The sequence below is a fragment of the Anolis sagrei genome, chromosome 2 (assembly GCF_037176765.1).
Source record: "Anolis sagrei isolate rAnoSag1 chromosome 2, rAnoSag1.mat, whole genome shotgun sequence".
Classification (NCBI taxonomy): Eukaryota; Metazoa; Chordata; class Lepidosauria; order Squamata; family Dactyloidae; genus Anolis; species Anolis sagrei.
Genome location: NC_090022.1, coordinates 73468079 through 73491081, shown reverse-complemented (window position 1 = coordinate 73491081; position 23003 = coordinate 73468079). Strand labels below are relative to the sequence as shown.

The 23003-nt window shown below is 38.2% G+C and overlaps 1 protein-coding gene across 2 annotated transcripts in view; it reads left to right on the top strand.

Moving 5' to 3' along the window:
* Positions 1-23003, top strand: part of BSN (bassoon presynaptic cytomatrix protein) — a 253500-nt gene that overhangs the window by 26321 nt on the left and 204176 nt on the right. For both annotated transcript variants that reach the window (XM_060765755.2, XM_060765756.2), the window contains exon 2: positions 4768-5167. In XM_060765755.2, the coding sequence (XP_060621738.2) occupies positions 4768-5167 (400 nt within the window). The remainder of the gene's footprint in view (positions 1-4767; positions 5168-23003) is intronic.

The following is a 23003-nucleotide window of genomic DNA, read 5'->3' as shown; positions in this document are numbered from 1 at the left end:
TGCACTCGCAGAGCTCAGGCGGTGTTGAATTTCAGTGTCAATGTTGACTTTTGTGGCGACCTCATTAAGTTGCTTTTCTGGCATTGGAGAGGGATTGGCTGGTGACTGCTGGAAGAGCACTTTGGTTTTCTCGATGTTTAATGACAAGCCAAGCTGCTCGTATGCTTCTGCGAAGGTGTTTAGAGTGGCTTGTAGGTCTTCTGATGACGTTGTCATCAGCATACTGGAGTTCTATAATAGATGTTGTTGTAACCTTGGTTTTGGCTTTCAGTCTGCTGAGGTTAAATAGCTTGCCATCTGTCCGATAGATGATTTCCACTCCAGTTGGAAGCTTCCCATCAACAACATGAAGTATCATAGTGATGAAGATGGAGAATAAGGTTGGGGTAATAACACATCCCTGATTCCACCTTAAATGGGCCACTTTGGGAGCCATTGCTGTCCAGGACTGTTGCCATCATGGAGGAGCCGCAGGATGTTCACAAATTTGTTTTCTGGAGGATGGTCCAGAGAGCGCTGCGATTCACTGTGTCGAATGCATTTGCAAGGTCATTGAATGCCATGTACAGAGGTTGATTTTGTTCCCTGCATTTTTCTTGGAGCTGTCGTGCAGTGAAGATCTAAAGACCTAAAGAAAGACCTAAAAACCTGGCTCTTCTGTTGTGCTTTTGGAGAATGACCATTCAACCTATCTGGTTGTCTTAGTCTACAGCTGCCCTCAGAATAAAGCATCTCCCACCCACCCACCCCTAAAATGGCTAAATCCCATGGTTCCTTCCTGTTGGGCTCCTTTCCTACAAATGCACTTTTATCCCTATCTCACCCAGGGTTTTAACTTTTTTTAACATTTTACCTCACACATTTGGCCCACCCTCCATGTCTGTTTTTAATATGCTGTTTTATATTGTTGATTTTGTTATTTTATATTTTGTTATGATGTATTTTGTTTATTATATTGTATTATTTTGGGCTTGGCCTCATATTAGCCGCACCGAGTCCCCTTTGGGGAGATGGTAACGTGTTATAAATAAAGTGTATTATTATTATTATGTCCACTGTTCCTCTGGAGGGGCAGAAGCCGTTCAGGGATTCTGGGAGGGTGTCTTCTGAGAGGGGTAGAAGGCAGTTTGCAAGGATTCTTGCGAGGATTTTCCCAGCTGAGGTTAGAAGGGAGATACCTTGATAGTTTCCGCAGTCTGTTCTTTCCCCTTTTTTGAAGAGGGTGATGATGGTGGCATCCTTGAAATCTGCTGGGATTTTCTCAGTCACCCACACTTTTTCAATGAGCTGGTGGAGTTGTTGTGTCCTCCCTCTTTAAAGATTTCAGCAGGGATCCCATCAGGCCCACTGGCTTTGTTATTTTTCTTTTTGTTGACTGATGGCATTGTTGACTTCTTCCAAACTAGGTAGTGCTTCAAGCTCATCCCAGGTTTGTTGTTGTGGGATTTGTGAGAGAACCTCTTTGGCCACATTGGAGCTGCAATTCAGGAGGCTTTGGTAGTGTTCTTTCCAACGTAGTGCAATTGGTTTTTTGTCCTTCAGAAGTTTGGTTCCATCTGATGAGCGTAGAGGCTGTATGCCATGGTTTCTTGATCTGTAGATGACCTTTGTGGCTTTGAAAAATCCCTGAGCATCATGGGTATCTGCCAAGTATTGGATTTCTGCCAGGTATTGGATTTCTTCAGCCTTCTTTGTCCACCAGATGTTCTTGAGTTCTCTTGTCCTTCTTTGGACCTCAGCTTTTGCACTATGAGTCAACTAAGTTTTGGCGGATTGATTTTTTTGTCTTTTTTTACTTATATAGTTCTTGACTGAAGATCAACCCCATAGAGACATTAGGTAAAAGATTACTGAAGTTTGCAAAATAATGAGATGGTGATTCATATCATGTTGCCAGAATCTGAATAGAATAATTGAGACATTCCTGTCATCTAGTTTTGTTTTAGTTTATGTGTACACTTGATGAACACACTTCTCTTTAGGAATTTCTTACTGTATGTACCATGATGATCAAAGCTAAGTAGTTAGAAAACTTCCTGGTTTTGCATTCTCTGATCAAAATCTTCAGATGGTGTCACTTTGCAACTGATTCACATTAGCTGAAGATCTGATTGTACAGGTATACTTTGAATTTCAAAGTTTGAATTTTGCTATGAATTTTTGCTTGTATAATTGCTCAATGAATGCTATATAGGTACCATTTGCGTGCACAAATGCTAAAAAAATAATAATTTGTGAAATGAAGTATATTTGTAGACTTTAATAGACATTTAAAAATTAATAAAATAACATTCTGTACCAAAACACGATACACATTTCTGTGGGAATGGAACAGTAATAACACGTTCAATCTCCAGGAAATAAAGCCCGACTGCTCATTGGAGGGAAGGATACTAGAGACAAAGTTGAAGTACTTTGGCCACATCATGAGGAGACAGCAAAGCCTAGAGAAGACAATTATGCTGGGGAAAGTAGAAAGTAAAAGGAAGAGGGGCCGACCAAGGGCCAGATGGATGGATGGCATCCTTGAAGTGACTGGACTGACCTTGAAGGAGCTGGGGGTGGTGATGGCCGACAGGGAGCTATGGCGTGGGCTGGTCCATGAGGTTACGAAGAGTCGAAGACGACTGAACAAATGAACAACATGTATCTTTTATAGAAATATATTTTAATATGTGTATTTATAGATTCTTTACAATGTGTATGTGTTCCAATTATGCTGTAACCTACCTCGAGTCACAAGGAGAGGTGGGTAAGCATTATTATTATTATTTACAGATTTTGATATGATCTGTGGATATGTTGAGGGTTGTCTGTGGAGAGGGGAAAGTACCAATGGCAACCCAGAGAGCCAGCCATCTCTAGCTTTCACTGCCTTTTCCCCACCCAGGCATTTTAAAAGGCCAGAAGTGGTGCCATGGCAGAAATTGTACATGGGTCTGTGCTTTTTTTAGATCCTTCCCGGACAGTTCTTACTACTCAACTCAGAGAAGGGGATGTTTCCTTCATCATACTAGAGAATGATTCCACTTTAAATCCAGTTTCTGCCTCCTGCAGTTTAGTGAGGCTGTTATAGGCTTCTCCCTGAACGTCAAACCCCATAATTCTGCAGGAGACAGCAAATGGATTTAAAGTGGATGCATTCTCTAATGTAATGAGGTAGTAAGAGTTGAAATACAGTACATAAACTGATCTATGAATAAGTCAACCTAGATGTTTTGGGTTGATTTGTTTTGACAGAAATTTATACATTTATACATGCCTATATAGGGTAAATAAATAGTTCTGTACTTGGGTTGTCCAGATCAGTTGAACATTACCCACTCTCATCCTGCTTCCCTCCCAGTTAAAACCAGTAATGCTGAAATGGGAAATGAATGATCCATGTGATCTTGATGACCTAATTAAGATGCTTCCAAACTGCATACTCCAGAGGAATGGTTCATCTGCCACAAATATAACTAGAAATAATCTACTTTATCACAGAAATTTAATTCTTAGAATGAAATGTATGTAGATCCCAGTCCTTGTCACAAACGTGTTTTTATGATGAAATTATGGAAGATTTGTCCCAAAACTAACATTAGACTCTCCTATCAATTTCATTCTCAATGTGCAGTTTAAAAGGAAGTTAGAAAGTATTTGAGGCAAATAAAACTCATTTGGGCCTCAGCATGGAATGAGGAATGTGGGAAGTTTTTGGTTTCTGAATTATGTTTTCCTTAAATAATCCTAGACTATGCTTGATCTCGCCAAATACAGAAAATGGGTGAAAAACGGAGAGAGTGACAGTTCTGCTTCATTTGAATTTTTTCTTACCAATGTTGACATTCTGGATGGTTGGATTATTCCCTAATAAGGGAAGCAAGAATGAACTGTAACATATATTCATGCTCAATTGCTAAAGAAGAGATTTTTCTGTAGTCTATTCATCTATTTTAAAATTAGGAACAGTGAACGAGCAGCAGGAGATCTAGAATTCAATTTTAAATCCTTTTGAATTTTTGGCCTACTGGAAAACTTGATTTGTAAAACATCATGTAACAGCTGTATTATCTACCCATCCTCCAGCCAATGTATACTTTAGATGTTGAATAAAAAGAATTAGAGTTGTTTCTATATGTAAGATGACATTTTCTCTTCTGAAAGGAGACTAATGTTGTTTTTCCAAAAATATAGTAATGCAGATTTGGATTGAGTTTGTATGGTTCCTGTTGGTCTCTTGGCTTCTGAATTTCCCCCTCTTTAAAATTACAAGTTCCTAATAAAAGAGATAACAGAGTTTTTTAGTTGGTTTGACTGAAAACATCCTGAAACCATGGTCAGTGAGACAAATTATTTTCAATAACATTTTGGGGGAAAAGATCTGTCTTCAGGAATTCTAAGAAAAGGATGCTCCTTATAATGGTGATCATTGTGTCAGAACATCTATGAATACTTTTAAATTTCACTAATTTTTAATTGTAAAAATTATAATATTGTCTTTCAAGTAGGAAATGGACATTATCTAAAGGTGTTTTCACTACAAATTAAGCATCCCTTATGCAGAATTCTGAAACCCAAAATACTCTAAAATCATAAATGAATTTTGTTCTTAGACTTGGATTCCAACTCTAAATTATCTTGTTATGTACACATATGCAAATATAAATATTCCAAAATCCAAAACACTTTTGGACCCAAGCATTTAAGGAATGCTAGACCTGTATTAACTTAATGAAATTATCTGCAGCCCAGTTTACTATATTTCTGTTTGATCTGTTTCAGCACACAAAGAAGACCAGATCAATCAGACCCCTCCTTTGGACAAAGAGCAGCTTCTCCATCCCTGAAGCAGGTTTCTCAGACCAGTGAAAGCACAAGAGAGATAAGGAGCCATGGCCAGACTCCCCAGCAGGCTGATGGACCCAGGAGGACTCTCCAAGTGGACAGCCGGGACCAGAGACCAGGGCGTTCACCATCTGCATCACCCGATCGAGGCAGCACCCCTACCTCACCGTATTCTGTCCCGCAGATTGCACCCCTTCCCAGTAGCACTCTGTGTCCTATATGCAAGACAACAGAACTCATCTCCTCTCCTAACCAGCCAAACTTCAACACCTGTACGCAGTGTCACAACAAGGTCTGCAATCAATGTGGATTCAACCCCAATCCCCACCTGACTGAGGTAATGAATATATCCTTATATACTTTGAATGTGTCCTGTGGCATTGTTGCTCCTGTGATTTGCTTTATTACTTTTAAAGTTTCTTTATGCCATGGATCAAGGTTGCACTTTCACATTCATCTTTCTGAGGATTATTCTGAAAATCCTAAGAACTAGGTGAAGCATGTGCTTGATAAAATGGTGTCAGAACTGCGTAAGTGATATTTGTAATAATAAACACTAGATAGAAAAGATCATATGGAAATACACAGATTCTGCTGAGGGCTGGGAAGTGCATCCTTGAGATTTCCCTGCCAAACTATAAACCACTTTTCTACTGGAATTGTAATCTGAGACCAACACATATTCTCGTGGAATAATTTTTCCTTAGTCTCTGCAAGGAAGTTGAAATAAATCTTCAATAATGGAAAATCCAGTCCAGGCTTTTAATATATTAATATATTTTTTTCGCATCCTTTTCAACTTTTGTATGTTTTGTACTGTTCGATGTGGTGTCTTTAATTCTTTAATTTTATTGTGAAGATTTTTAAAAAATTGTCTGTGGAAGCCACCTTTCGTTGTTCTTCGGGAGGAAGAAGAGAGTTACGAACAATAATACAAACAAGAGAGTTAAGATTCTTCCAGTGTATTAATTTTGCTTTTGATTATTTGGAATGGATACCTACTTCACTCTTTCCTTTTTTTTCCCTCTCTCAACATGACTTTATTTGGTGATAACGCTTCAATGGAGACACTTCCCCATAATAACTCTTACAGGAGTGAATTTCTTTTAGTAGGGGTAGATTTCCTCTCACACTGATTTTTAAATAGAAGTCAGATGTAAGTTGGATGTTTATAATTTGGGGATTGCCTGTAGTAACTTCTCAACAGTTACACTGCAAAACTGGAACAAGTTATCTCTATGCAAATTACAAGTGCAATGTTACTCAACTATGGCATAACTATTTCATATAACAAGTAGAATCAGTTCATTACAATCTATTAAACAAAGCTCTGTTTTTCACCAAGAAGTATATGGACTTGCTTGGTTTTCTGTGTTCAGGTGTGATATACAGTATGTTCCAAATACAAAACCCAACATCATAAGATGGACACCATAAGTTGGAAGGAAAGGGTCACAACATTGTATTGATATAGGTAGACAAGGGTTGACCCACACATGAGTCTGAACCCAGGTATAGACCACCCCAACTGTTGATCGATGAACCTACAAATCTGGCTCAGTGCCAGATCCCCTAGAAAATAGCATGAGATATATTTGTTATCCCCTTCCCCCAGCTGTGGTGTCTCAGCCACCAGGGTTGTGGCAAGTGTCCAACTCTGAACTGCCACCTCCTCTAATCCCCCAATGGGACCTCTTATACCAATGCCTGGAGCAAAGCTGTCACCCGATCCTGGATCCATGATCCACACCAAAGTTTTAACAACAGTATACATCTGCTTTCTCAAGATAAAAGGATAGAGGGTGGTATGAAGTTCAGAGTGCCTTGAGAAGAGCTTGCTCTGGCACCTAAATTTGAACGTAGTCACCTCACCAGAGTGGAAACCACATCTGGGCCAGCCAGTTCGGTGAATTGTTGCCTGTTTTCCGGTGGACATTCAGCAAGGAGCCATATTGTAGCCAATGGGACTTCTCCAGCCAGCAAGGTCCCCAGAAGAAAATGTGCTGCCACTGCAACCATGAAGCAAACTCCACACCGCCCTGAACTGCAGCCTAGCACTCTGTGAGTCAGGCACCACACTTGTCATCTAATAGGGTGGAAAATGGGAGTAAACAAACTGCTACAGTTTTTCAAAATGCTGCTGTTTATCATTGAAAATTAGAATTACAATTAGATGACAAAGACATTTAAGCTTGCTGGTTTCAATATAATGATTGATTTTTTTCACTGTTCAGTATTATAAATGGCATTCCAATAGACAGTTGAATAGTGTGTGAAGTAAAACTAAGTATCAAAAGATCTCAAGTATTGTGGGTGTCCCACTTCATTCCTCTGAGTCATTCTCAATGGGGTGTTCCAAATCAAGTTCAAAATCAGTTTACAACTGTTACTTCTTTATGTCAGGACTTTGAAAAGATGGCTGTGTTAATGTGTTTCAGAATAAAACAAGATGGAAACTAACTGCCCTTCTTTCACAGGTCTATACCAGCCATTCAAATGCATCTTCAACTAGAAATTAGTTTGTTGAAGGGTTGAATTACCACTGCAGTTGCCAAACACTGCTTAATCCTAATCCCTGGACATGAGTCCTGTGATCTGAATGAAATGTACATGAGGGTTCTATGATTATGGCTGTGCCTAGCAAAATGTGGCAGCAAGTAAAATGTTTGATTGCATTTCATATAACTGTTATTATCAAATAACAAGTCACTTTGAATCCCCCAGAACAGTATGAGGAAAACATAAGAGTTGGGAAATTTGAGATGAGTGATTGATGTTAGGCTGAACAACTTGTTATGTCAAATTTGTTTAGCTCTGCTAGCCTTAGTTTGAGAATCCACATAATAAGATACACAAGTTATACATGATTCTTATATGATGGTTAAGTCACTTCAGCATGCTTCATGCAAGCAAAGATACCATACTGCATCATTCCTAAACTAACAGCTCTTCATTTATGTTTAAACTGGATGAATGATTGTTGCAACATTTGTTATGTACCCTTCTTCATTTTAAAATTGTTTATGTATGAACAAAACACAGCACCCTAACCACTGTTACTCTTCAATCTCCATTTATTTCAGTGGAATTTGAAATGAATTGTGTTAGTGCAGCAGCTGTGCTCGAATTATGCCCCTGTTGTTTTAATGCATATTTGCCTTAATATACTGCTTGAAATATATTTTCCAATAAGTGTTCATTATGCTTTTCATTTTAGAGAAATGAAACTGAATTTCCTGAATGGTATTAAAATGCATTAAAAGATTACAAATAAATTAAAGGATGTATAAATTAAAATTAGTTAGCATCAACCTGTTTCAGAATTTGTCCATTTCATTGTTTGTTCTAGCAAGGCAGAGAACCAATGAACCTGATAGTTCCTCTTTGCTTGCTTTGTTTTTAAAGAGGAATTAATTGAATAGCACAAAATAGCAAAACATTATCCAGACTGGCACAGATACAAGCAAACAGTAGTCAATATCACATTATTTTTCAAGAGGAGCAAACTGTGATTGGGAGCAATACAAATCTGACTGTTTTCAGTAAAATAGAAATAGAATCATAGCATCATAGATTTGGAAGAGACCACAAGGGCTATGGAGTCCAATTCCATTCTGCTATGTAGGAATATACAATCAAAGCACTTCTGACAAATGGTTGCCCAGCCTTTGCTTTAAAAACCTGCAGAGAAGGAAACTCCATCACACTCCAAGGCAGCAACATTATTCCACTGTCAAGCAGCTCTAACCTACAGGAAGTTCTTCCTAATGTTTAGGTGAAATCCCCTTTTTCCTGTTTGAATCAATGCCGTTCAATACCTATTAATTAATAAAAGAACAAAGGGAAAGTTCTGATAATTTTTACCCTAAGAAATATTGATAATCAGAATATAGTGAATTACATATTGTCCCCTGTAACACATCCAAACTATTAAAGGTGTGAATTTGAATTCTTGTTTGAGGTGTAGGCTTTTATTATGGTCAGTGACCAGGACCACCTTGTATGAGGCGGGCAATTTCACCAGGGAGGATGGCTGAGACAGTGCTTCATGTGTACATAACTAAAATGCATGATCTAAAAGGACAGAGTTTTAGCAGACTATTTTAAGAAATAAAAAAAGTTATAAATAGCTTGATTTTTCAGTATTGTATTATACATTGATTTTAGTGCTAACAAATAAAAATTCACCCACTTATGACCAGCAAATTAAATACTTCCGTTATTCATGTTTTATTGGTATGTTGAAATCTTAGTGTCATTATTAATAAATAAAAGTCTTTTCCATGACTTGATTAATCACAGTTAAATGTTTATATGAATGATACCCCGCTTTATCTCCCCTGAAGGGGACTCAGAGCAGCTTAACATAAAATCATCAGCATAACAATGTAAAATATACAAATATATGAACATTAAAACAAGATTAAATATAACCAGTGTTAGAAAATCCGCAGTTAAAAACCATTAAAACACATTTAAAGTTTAAAACCACAGCAACCTCTTCATCTTTAAAAGCCCGCCTGAATAAGAAAATTTTAGCCTGCTGCCAGAAGGAAAGCAGGGAGGAGGCCATCCTGGCTCCCCAAGGCAGGGAGTTCCAGAGTCAAGGGGCAGCCACCGAGAAGGAAGGCCCACTCTCTTGATCACACCAGCTGACCTTGGGATGGAAGTGGGGCTGAGAGAAAGGGCCTCTCTTGAAGATCTCAGGGTCTGGGCAGGTTTGGACAAGGGGATGCGGTCAGCCAAACAGCCTGAACCTGAACCATCTAGGGTAGTGGTTCTCAACCTGTGGCCCCCCGGGTGTTTTGGCCTACAACTCCCAGAAATCCCAGCCAGTTTACCAGCTGTTAGGATTCCTGGGAGTTGATAGCCAAAAGCTCTGGGGACCCACAGAGCTTTTAAAGCCCTCTGGTCTAGGGCTTTAAAAGTCATAACCAGCATTTTGAATTGTGCCTGGAAACAGGCTGGAAGCCAGTGAAGCTGCTGCAACGGGGAGGGGGGGGGGGTGTCCACTCTCTGCTTCCAGCCCCAGTGAGCAACCTGGCTGATATTGTCTATGATATGTATTACCAAATATGATGTTGATGGTGATGTTGACTATTTTAAATGCTGGTTTCACTGGTTGTAGAGGCCAGACAGGAGCCCCAAATCCCGGCTTTTTGGCTGGGAGGTGTCCAGATTAACCACCCATGCAGAAATGTGATTACCCCTCCCCCCCAATGAACTTTCATTCAGATTTTAGGCTTGTGTAGAAGCAGCCTATAGTAGTGCTTAATGGGTTTGTAACATCTTTAATCCCTAAATAACTATCTTGTGCAACCGAATCCACCCCAAGCACAGGAAGTAGCTATGCCCATTTGATTTGGCATGGTATTTCAATCTATGAAATAATCTTTCAATTCTTTGAAAAAACCTAAAGTGAAGGTAAAAAATGGCATGTGTTTGGGATCTTCCTGTGGAGGAGTACTTCAAAATTCCTATCCTCTTCAAACTCTGTTAGGACCACAGTTAGTGAAGAAACCCTGAAACTGCTACAGCTGCCCCATAGTGGTCTCAGTCTTCCATGTCAGCCAAATCAAGTGCAACAATGGTGACAAATGCAATACAGTAGAGTCTCGCTTATCCAACATAAATGGGCCAACAGAACACTGGATAAGCAAAAATGTCAGATAATTAGTAGGGATTAAGGAAAAACCTATTAAACATCAAATTATGTTATGATTTTACAAATTAAGCACCAAAATACCATGTTTTACAACAAATCGACAGAAAAAAGTAGTTCAATACACAGTAACATTATGTAGTAATTAATGTATTTACGAATTTAGAACCAAAACATAGCAATTTCTTGAAACAGCTGTGAATCTGGGTGGGAGGCAGACTGCGTTGGATAATACAGAATAGAATGAGCGAAGGTTGGATAAGCGAGACACTACTGTATGTCAAAGGCAAGCAAACGAAATAAATAGAAATAAAATAGAGGAACTATGTTGCTCAGCTTCTTGAAGAACTATTTTATCTGGATTATTTAAAATGGAGAATGAGTCTTACATATCCTGTTCTACTTCCACCAGTCCACGGTCAGCAAGATAAGGAGGCCTTTCCTTGCTTAGACCATATGCTACTGATAACTACTTATTAAATCTTTTCCAGGCCCTATTCACTGACCATTAGAATGGGTCCTCTGTTTTAGTCTTTGTAAAGTACAACCTGGCAACATTTAAGCATCCAGGGAAATATGTAGTACGAGTATATTTAAACACTTCTACAAGTACATGATGTAAGTGTTCTGTTTGCTTAGTTCTCTGATGCTTGACAATTAAACATGATGCTTCAGCACAAGTCTGCATAGAGGCGCTTTCAAGGCCTTGAATATTTTTGACATTACTTTGCTATCTGAAATGTTGATAATTTAGGGAACTACAAATTAAGTGCAATCTTCAAGGTATTTAAACACACTCAGCATTTAATATTGCTTTGTCTGAGAGGAAGCATATTTAATTTTATTTTCTTCCATTGCACTGTGCTCTGGTTTAATGAACTGAACTATTTTTTCAAAGTATGGTGGCATTCTTTTAAAACCATATCAATTTTCTTTCAGTTTTGAGAAGAACACTGTCAATTCAATAAAAGAAATTCTGACTAATCATACTTCTTACAGAATGAGAGAGCAGTGTTAGATGCAGGCACAGAATGTTTAAAAAGGAAGAAAACCGAGGAGAATTTGTGTGTGTGTGATACAGAATGCCAAAATGAATTTCCATTAATACTTCACTTATATTGAATGATATAAAACCCATCGAAGCTTGCCATATTGCAACATGCAGGTAGAAATCACAAGAAAATTAAGAAGATCCTACTCCAAACAGAAGTAAAATAAAATCATTAAAAGCAGTAGAAATGTTTTTGAAGAATATTCTTCGTTGCTGTATATCCTGTTTGGATTTTAATGGATAAAAACCATATATATCAAATTGCCGGTTTTTTTCTTGGATAAAATGAACATGAAATCTGAAAAGTAAGCTTCTTAAATTGTTAAAAGGTGTATCAGAAATTAAACATTTGCACAAAAGTTAGTTGGAGTGCTGTTTTTTCTGTTGTTATACACAACATTTGGTTCCAACTACAAGAGTTGCCACAACTGGAAATTCTACTATATCTAGACACGCTGGCTTTAACCTCTGTAAAGTGAAGAATGTGTCGTCTCAAGGAACAGGCCAATCAATGGGATATTCCATTGTGCATCTCAGAACACATACTCATGCAGTTTAGTGGACCTTTGGAAGTGGTGTCAGATTCAGTGTGAGGACTACAGATGAATGAAGAAATGAATGAACAACTTAAAGTCCAAGTCATTGGCATAAGAAAATCGAATAATGACTCTTCTTCGCTTACATTCCTGTCTTCATTGTTACTCTAAGAACATAATATGATCACTTCTGGATCAGACAAAGGTCCATCTAGTCCAGCATTATGTTCACGCAGCGACCAAATAGTTGTCCATGGGAAGGTCACCAATAGGATCTGGGGGCAACAGCATACATCTTTTCCCATCAGTATACAGAGGCACACTGTTCCTAGTATTGTAGAAAATGTGTAATTATCTTTTAAAGATGCCCTGGTTGGCAGACATCTTTTGGTAGCTAATTTCACAACTGAAGCATATTTTCATCTCTTTTGAATTGTCCACAATTCAGCTATATATTTTTCCATATATCTGAATGTATTATTCAATACACTTGATTCATGTTCTTCCTAACATGCTCTTTTTCTGAGCACAATAACCCCACTATTTTCACTTTTCCTCACGGGATTTGCTGCAACCCTGTTTTGTTTCCCCTTTCCTTACCTGTCTCCTTTCTTTACCTTTCCAACTACATGCAGGATGTAAATGAGGATGCAAAGAACTCTGGAGTATGAAATATAGTTGGAAATAATGTTATGCTTTAGAAGTCATGATTTATGTCTGAAATGGATCTAGATCATTCTCTGCTCTAGTCCAAATTTATTATAATCTCTTTACATTCATCAGTCAAATATTTGTGGGTGATATTTTTATTCTTTACTTCTAGAAAGTTAATAAAAATTCTTTAGTACTTTTAATGAAACACAGCCTCTGTGAAAACCCCTATTCTGTCATAAATCCATCAAAAATTGTTCAGCAAGTCTGATGTATCCCTCCAGGTGATAGCACTATCATATGGCATTGATTTGTACCTTTCTTATAAAACTGTTTCTGGTACAAAAACTAATGTTTGGAATATCCTTCATTAGATTTGTGACTGCTTTTGGGGCACCCTGCATATACTCAGCTGCATTCTCATCCCACAGATGGGATATATGGGCAGATGTCTGGGAAACCAGTTTTGCCTGCAGAAGAGAAGGCTGAGAGAGACATGATAGCCATGTATAAATATGTGAGGGGAAGTCATAGGAAGGGTGGACCAGGCTTGTTTTCTGCTACTCTGGAGACTGGGATGCAGAACAATGGCTTCAAACTACAGGAAAGGAGATTCCACCTGAACATTAGGAAGAATTTCCGAACTGTGAGAGCTGTTCAGCAGTGGAACTCTCTGCCCCGGAGTGTGGTGGAGGCTCCTTCTTTGGAGGTTTTTAAACAGAGACTGGATGGCCATCTGTCAGGGGTGCTTTGAAGGTGATTTTCCTGCTTCTTGGCCGGGGGTTGAACTGGATGGGCCACAAGGTCTTTTCCAACTCTATGATTCTATGAGTGTATGAAACAGGAAAGCTTCTAGAGGACAAACCTCCCAGGCATTTGAGACCCACCGTTGTAGCAAAGTAGTTGGAGTATCTTTGCTGTGAGCATTCTGATGAATTGATTCCCAATCAGTGGTTCCTTCTAATTTTGATTATACCTGGAGATAATACAAATCAACATATCATCCTGAATATGTCCCAGCATTGTGACTGTGTCCCTACACTGGAAGAAATTGGGATGTGGCACAATCCTGCTAATTCTGTAGCTTGACTCTTTTCCAGCCTTTTGGGGGCTCTTCTGCTAACAGAACAGTTCTTCTGGGAGACTGTTCTGTTTGGCAGATGAACCGGAAGATAAGAATTGTAGTTAACAGGAAAGCATTTCTCCCAACAAAAACTGTTTTTTACCTTATCCTGTATATGTATTTATGGGTTGGCATTGTACTGTTAAACCTTTTCCTTATCTAGTTTTAATTTTAAAATGTCTTTCCATTTCCAGTGTAGGAACTAAAAGACAAAAGAAAAATAAACTCAATTGGCATTTTTGTGTGTTTTTGTGTCCTCATGTTAGTCTTTTATATAAGAAATATATAAGCATCTGGCATTCTTTTTATAGCAGATCTACTTTGTTATGTTCCCCAGATGCACTACCTAGCTTGACTGTGAACTAAATATACCTGTTCTTTTAAGTTTTGTAATTTGAAATTTCTTCCTTTTTTGTTGTTACTGAGTTTTGTCTATATTATCTTTTTAAAGAAGGAACTGTAGCTTAATAATGTTTCACATAATGGCCTGATTCTTAGCATCAGTTTTGTGAATTCTTTGCATTGCATCCTTTTCTATCTATTAGATAGAAAGAACAAGTTATCACCACTGTATGGTGGATGGTATTTTTCAGAATCAATAACATTCAAGGTTGCTTTTTGTGCAAAGAGTTCAGATTGCTTCCCTGCTTGGTTTCCCTCTTTTGATGTGAAGACTGGAGGAAAATAATGAACAGTGTTGCAGCAAAACAAAAAAGATGAAGCAAGTGCTAATAAATATTTTGGATGCATTATTTGCTGTGAATAAGACAATTAGTTTTACTGACAGTCCTCTTTAGATTCTGTCATCCACGTATTCTGCCAGTATTCAAAAAATGAGTAAGACCAAGCAGGAGTTCTGACGCATTTAAAGAGGTATTACAAACAGTATGGGCGGCTCAAATGGAAACATTAGGCTTTCTTCAGAGGATGTAGGCGTAAGGGTTTTTCTTTGTGAGAGTGTGAACATTGGGGTGAAAAGTAATTAAAGCAGCAGGTAGCAAAAGCAACAACTGTTGTATGTCAAAAGCAGTTTGCAATCCTTGCAGTTGCTGTTTTGTCAAGGGCAGCATGAAGAGCATTTAACAAGGATATCTGAATGCTCTCAGATTTCAAGCTTATGATTTTATGAGGCCATTGAAGCATGGATTTGTGATATCTGCCATTGAAATTATCTCAGTTGTTTCTAATTAAAAGAAAAACTAGTTATTAATATTTTCAGCAGGACCACTAATGTCAACCACAGGACAAGTGACTTGGAATGAAGCCTTTTGAGGTAGTACGTAACTATGTGCTAGTCTTTTAATTTTAACTGCATGGAGCCAGTGGTATACACAGGCTTACCATGCTGAACTCTACTCTGCCTCATTAATGCAAACTACATTGCTGTAGAATGGTGAAGCTCAGAACTCTTTCACAGCGAACTAGTATACTTTACTGGATCTCTGGACAACTGTAATCCATTCAATATTTCTAGTGTTTCTAGGGACAATATAATTTAAGTATTTGGGATATTTTAAAAGCAGCTGAAAATGTGGGACAGATTGTCCCTACCAAATTAAAACACTTGGAGGGTAGAGAATCCTTACTCATCCATGAAAACCTATTTGGTGATCTTGGGCATATCATATTCTTTAATCCTCAAAGGCAGACAATCTCTAAACAAACCTTGCCAATTAAACTGCATGCTAGGTTCACTTTAGGGTCAATGTAACTTGGAAATGACTTGAAAGAATACAATGATTGCAACTCTGTTTAATCTTGAATAATATTCTTGTTTTCCTTTAGAATATTTTAGAGCTTTAGTTTAACTTGTTACTTCTTTGATTCTTAAAAGCCTTGAGAATCTGTAACTTCTAATATTTAATTCAAGTATTCTGGTAAGAAAGGGCCCCCAGGGCCGAATTATACATGGTGAAGAACTTTATCAGAGGAAAAAGTGACTATCTCAGATGTAGGAGACCCCAGTTACTCTCAGAAGTAAGATGTGTTTCTTAATTGTTTTTATCATGTCAGAAGTGACTCAAGAAACGTAATTGTTTTTATCATGTCAGAAGTGACTCTCACTTCTGGTGTGAGAGAATTGGCTGTCTGCAGAGACGTTGCCCAGGGGACATCCTATGGGAGGCTTCTCTTATGTCCCCGCATGGGAAACTGGGGCTAACAGATGGAAGCTCAATCTCACAATTTTGAACCACTGACCTTCAGGTCAGCGGTTCAGCTGGCACAAGGGTTTAACCCATTGCACCACGAAGAGACCAGTGGCATTATCTTTTCATGGCACAGTCTGCCACCAAAATTCGAGGACAGATTACTGCAACAGTTTTCCATGGCAGTAAATATCCCCAAGTCCAGGGATATTGGGCAAACCTCTCCCACAAGTTCCAACTCTGCCTGGAAGAATGAAGCATTCCCCCCACTCCCCTAGAAGAAAACAATCCATAGATTGTACGAGAAAAGCAGATGAACCAAGAAGTGTGGGGAAAAAAAGTTTAAAATGTGATCAGATTTCTTCATTTATGTATTTTATATAATATTTAAAAATTACATTTTTTACAAAGCTTCTTTGACCCTGAGGTACTATTTCCAGTTCTACTGTCTTCCCTGCTGGTTGTCCTAGACTGTGAGTGAGCTTAATGACTACCTTTCTCATCTCTTATGTTGCCTTCTCCTTTAACCTTTCTTCTTCTTTCCTCCTGTTGCTTTTGCTGCTTCAGCTCACAGTAATTGGTGATGGCAGGAATAGTGGCCTGATTTGTCTGATTTGTGGTTGAGGCAAATTACTTCTCATACTGTTGACAGGGGAGAGATTTAAATCTTTATTTGTTCCAAAATTTTCACTTCTTATAAGATGCAGAACTATCAAATTAAGAAAATAACTCAAACTATAAAATTGGGAAATTAAATTAAACAATGATTAATGATTAAAGATATATGGATAATAAATTAAATTAAAAATAAATTGTTGCTGTATGCCTTCCAGTTATTTCCAATTTATGTCAAACCTAAGGGACTTTCTGGAGAGAAGGAGTGTAACTTTCCAAGTCACCCAGTGGGTTTCCATGGATGGGTGGGGAATTTAACTGTGGTTTCCAGATTTGTAGTCCAGTGCCCAAAACACTATACCATGCTACTCCAAAATAATTAAATTTCAACACTGTAATGATTTATATGCAGAGAAAATAATAATTGAAAACAAGGAGAACAGGAAACAACTATAACCATAAGTAGCATCAAACAAAAAAGTAGTTCTCAACTACTAAGCAGCCTACGGCTCATTGTAGTTGCCCATCCTTGACACAAGCACACAGGGACCCTACATAAAAGGGGCACATTTTACCATTTAAAACCATCTGGAGATATCTTGCTAGTATTTCAACAATGGTCCAGCTTGTTGGAGACATTCAGTTACAGAGGTAGTAAGGTTGGCCCTAACAAATGATAATGTCACATAAGGGTCGGTAAACTCCAATGGATCCAGCCATGTCTTCCTTGAAGTTATGGGATTTTGCCCTTAGTCATAATTTAGTTTTTAATGAATATGGAAATATTATCAGCAAGTTTGTATCAAAGAGGAATGAGACATTTAATACATTCTAGTAGAGGGAGCACAATGTGTGTTTGCTCTATCACTTGTTTTAGATATATTTGGTCAGCCTCAGATTTTACAAAGAAATAAACAGAAATGAAGTGTTCTGAAGTGAGTGAAGCAATTAAGTTATTGAACGATACTATAATAGAAGTGAAAAGTTGGAATTAGCCTGAGAAACTGACTTAAACAGATGATATTTCCAGCCACATCTACCAGTTCCATTCTGTCTGTCTGCAGCATTTGCCTTTATTTTGAAAGGATTGCTGTGCTAATTGGACTATGAAGAATAAGATATTTTTAGCTTTGATTTGAAATGTCACTTTTATTTGTCCTGTGAATGCTTTTGATCAAAGATAGCCCCAAGGATGCAGGTCTTTACTGCAAATTTATAATAAGCAAGTGTATTCCTGTTAGAAAACACTTTTCACTGGACTCAAAGGAAAACCTTGGTTTAGCTGGGGGAAAAAAGCATAAACAATACATTTAATGAAAAACTTTGTTAAGTACAACAGAATGACATGACATTGGGCTCAATCTGCAATCAAAGTTTTGTTGGCCTATATGGTAATTTTGCTGTTTATCAAGAGGTTGTAAAAAAGTGGGTGCATCTTAGAATCACGGGTGCAGGTTAGGATCACTTTTCAAAACCAGCAGGAAATCCCTGAGAGATTGTTTAAAAGAAGCCTATTTGCTGATACATTTCATAAAGTTTGTGATACCTGACATGCTTGGAGTATAATGTAACTAATGATCAAGATTGATAAATATGACCAAAAGCTGAGGACATTTTTGCAAAAGGGTATGGGAAACCTTCTAGTCCAGTGGTTCTCAGCCTGTGGGTCCCCAGGTGTTTTGGCTACAACTTCCAGAAATTCTAGCCAGTTTACCAGCTGTTAGGATTTCTAGGAGTTGAAGGCCAAAACATCTGGGGACCCACAGGCTGAGAACCACGGATCTAGTCTGTATGCCAGCAAAGAAGTAAAAAAGGAATAAGAGGAATTAATTACTGCTAAACTTTAATTAGAAGATTAGTAGAAGCACTTGGGGTGGGAAGTTCCCATTCTGAGCCAAGGAATTATGAACCTTGATGACAACATATAAGCAGACAGTCCCTGGGTTACAAACAACCAACTTACAAATGACTCATAGTTACAAACTGAGGTGAGGCAACAGGAAGTGAGAGAAATCTATGCTTAGGAAGGGGAATTCACTCCCAAAAGTGTTATCATGGGGGGAAAGGTGTCTCTGAACATGGGCACAGACAGCAAAACAAGCAACACAGGGGTGTTAACCCTTCCCTGTGCTATCTAAAGGCTGCTCCCCTTCTCTTTCTTGTGTAACTATATATGTATGTGTGTGTGTGTATATATATGTATATGGAGTTACACTTTGAAAATATACCTGTTCTGACTTACATACAAATTCAACTGAAGAACAAATTGACAGAACCAATTTTGTTCGTAACTTGGGGAGTGCCTGTACTTAACATCAGCTGTGATTTTCCCCATATTGTTTGTTAACAAAATGTACAATTACTCCCATTTATTTATTCCAGCACAAATGCCTGCCATAGGAAATGCATGGAGACAGTCTTTGGGCCCAAGATAGAAAAGTGCAGGGCCAGTGAAATGGCCTTTTAAAAACCCCGAGGCTTTATAGTTTTGACAGCCTGTTTTACTTTTATACATAACATATTTTCAAGTAGCTTTAATAGATGTTCTATTTTTAGGTTATTTTATGTATTATTTATTTTATGGCATGTTAAATATTTTATTGTTGGCTGCCCTGATAATGTGTTTGAAGGGAGGGGTAGAAATCTTAATAATAAATAAATCAACACTGTGTACAGTGGTGATGGTTCAACCCTACACAAATGTGATCAGCAGGTTATATTACAGTATTGGGATTTTTCATTTAGGGGGAAAAAAGAAAGGAATGTGACAGAGGGCTATGTAATTATGTATGATTTGAAGGAAGATGGTGCAGATTTATCTTTCAGAAATGAGAATTTGTGGGTAATCCAATTAAATTCGATTCAGGGTATGCAAAAAGGCACAACCTAAGTAATTAATTTGTGGAATTGACTGTCATAAGATGTGAAGTAACCATTAGCTAAGAAAGTTTTTAGTGGGATTTTATAATTTCATGATGTATAGGGTTATCAGGTGCAGTTATGCATGACGGCTGTCTTGAATCTCCAGATTTAGAGTCAGGGTATCACTGGATGCTAGAACAATACAGTTTCCTCAGAGCCATTTTTGTAGATTTCCCAGAGGCATTCCATTGTCTAATGTGAGAATCATTATTTTGTACTTGAGGTACATTTAGTCTGGTCTATCTCAGAAGCTCTAAATTAGAGCTCTATCCTCAGATTCTGGTTGCAAACACAAAAGAGGCAGGATGGAGCAAACCTTGCACCCTTCACTGTGGTCATTTCTACCCTGTTTTTATTATCCTTAGTAAGGGAGGAGAATGCTTGCACTTCCCAGACACCATATGTTCAACAAAAATATTCTAGCAATCTCAGTTGGAAATGTGGGGTGATATTTCATAGACATGCCTTTTAATTACAATGGCATATAGATAATGCATGTTTACTGTATTTCTTGAGGTATTTTAATTCTTTTCTGGTTGTAGAGTTTGTCCATCACTTTGGGATCAAAGGTTTAGGTCATAGAAAATATGTTTTCAACATGCCACGTCTGATTTTTCCCCATTCAATTAAACTTGAATACCTTTTCCTCCAAAGACATAGATGAGTCAATTCTTTTTCTGTAAATATGTATTAAGACACACACTGACTTATAGTAGGAAGATGTTATCCTTCTTTGTGTGTTTACAATTGTTTACTCTTAATAAATACGATGAACCAATATATATATATATATATATATATATATATATATATATATATACACACACACACACACAGAGAGAGAGAGAGAGAGAGAGAGAGAGAGAGAGAGAAACCTGCAATGTTGAGCAACGTCTTATTCAGGGACATGTAATGTTCTTATCAGAATGGTGCAGACATTGCTTACATCAGTCATGGTTCAGGCTTCTGTATTGGAGTCAGCTGCAGAGCTCTTTCAATTTAATAGTCACAACCAGGCAGCTAGCTGAAACACTGTCTTGATAAAGCAGAAGTTCTTGTCACTATACATAATTCAAACTTGCAGAAAATAGGAAGGTTTATAAAACATATTAGCTGACAGTAGCATTTTAAAGGATCTGAAAGTAAGGATGGGTGTAGGTATATGACTAGAACCGGCCTTTTGCCCCTCTTGTGATCTTATTGCAATGGTGTTATGTGCTGGCAAGGCTGATGGTTCCAATGTCACTACTGCAGCGCATGTGCTTCAGATTTTAATGTGAATTTTAAAGGATCAAAGAATAAGGGGTAAAACACCAGAGGCCAGATTTTTATCTGAGGTGTCTAAACGACACCTCAGGTAAAAGTGAAGTAAATCAAGACAAATCAAGACAAAGACAAATCTCTGCTTTGTTGCGAATTATTTAGGTACCCGATTAGATCAAGGCCTTTCTGAAAGGCCCAGTTCTAATGGGATATGGACCCAATTCACTTCTTCAGGCCCCATGAGCCTTGAGAAGAAAAGAGGACACCCCCCCCCCAAAAAAAAGCCTTAAAAATAAAGGAAGACTTATGAGGAAGCCATCAGGCCTCTCTGCAGGCTTCCTGGAACATACCAATGACATGCCAGGAGGTGAGGGGGGGGGGAGGCAAATCACTCCTTCCCCCTCCCTTCCCAAAAGAAGTGGTATGTCATTGGTACATTCCAGGAAGCCTAATGGTGACCCCGTAAGTTTTCCTGTATTTTTAAGGCTTGGAGGGGGAAGGAGGGTTGGTGACTCCATACCAGTGCAAAAGTTACTGCGCTGGCATGGGACAACCCCCAGGAAGCCCCACTTCTTTTGGGCACCTGTGGATACAGCAATGCGGGTGAAAACGTGTTACTTTAACCAGTTTTTGCCCGCAATAAATTGTTGTCTGGAAGTGCCCTAAGAATCCTCTGTTTAAAAACTTCAAGAACAGGAGAGCTACACTACAGGGAACCCCATCTACACTGCCGTACAATCCAGTTTCTGATCCTAGTTTATCTGCTTTGACCTGGACTATATGGCAGTGTAGATCTATCCTTAGAGGCAGAATTTCCACTGTCGAAACTATTCAAGGTGCTGAATCTGTTTGGGGCCTAGGGTTCTTTACAATTTGGACTTCACATTGGAGTAGTTTTGTGGCTACATTGATGTTGGAGGCAGCTGGTTGTTAAAAGTGTTGCTGTTGAGAATCTGCTATTTATTCTGTCCATAGGAGGTAACGGTTTTCACTTCAGAGTTTCAAAATGTCACAAGGGAGTACTTTAAGGAACTCTGCAGGAGGTTGAAAATTGTGACCTTTCTGTTTCATTGAAGCAACTTGTCCCAATGAGGCAATTACTAGTACACAAATTAACAACTTCTTGGTCATAATAATCTATTTAGGCAAGCCACTGTGATGTAGTGGTATGCATGTTTTACTAGGGCATTGGAAACCAGGATTTGAATCCTTGCTTGGCCATGGAAGCTCACTGGGTGACATTGGACAAATCACATGTTCTCAGAGGATGGCAGTGACAAGGCCTCTCTGAACAAATCATGTCAAGAAAAACCTGTGATAGGAGCACCTTAGCATCACAGTGAATAAAATATGGCTTGAAGGAGCACAGCAACAAACTAATTTATTCAGGCCTACTGAATAAATTAGATTGATACTGATGTTTCCACCCATTTCTCTGATGGGTCCCTTTGGGAGCAACATTTGGGTTGCATCCGGGGAACATGGTGTCTCACCCATTTGAGGATGAGTTGCCATAGTTACCCACAGTGTTGTGTTGTCTCGTGATTTTCACTGGTGGGAGAGCAAAACTAATACGAGCATCAGCTCATATATTCACAATGAGACAATAGAACTGATAAAGGATTTTATTTAAATTGTTAAATATAAAAATAATCAAATATTTTATAGACCTTGTTCAACTGTATCGTTTCTCCATTGTTTTTCATTTGTGAAAGTAATTCAATATATGTAAAATAAGTTTTATGTCACAGGCATTGTGACCTGGGACTAATTCATAGGTTAATGTCTTGCCATATACTCAGAACTAAAACCTACTGAGTTCAGTGAAATTTACTACCAGGATGGGAGCCTTATTTCTTTTCCTATCTCTCCAGAATGTTCAGCTTATATATTTTATGCAAAATGAATTAGTATGAACCCAAACTGTACACTAACAAAACATCTAAATTAAATCGATACACTGAAACTGTAGACTGAAAATATAGAAAAGTAAGTACCCTTTTGTTAACTGTAGATAGATTTGATGTAGTCCCACTGCATATTTGCATAACACCTTGCTTCTGATTCATGGCTTGATAACCCAGCCGTACAGCATTGTCTGTGTGGTTACAAATAATTTACGGATTTCTGTTGACTCACTGATTTTATGTCAATTTATTACATGTTCTACGCCAGCAGTAGCTTGTGCTTCAGGCATATGACA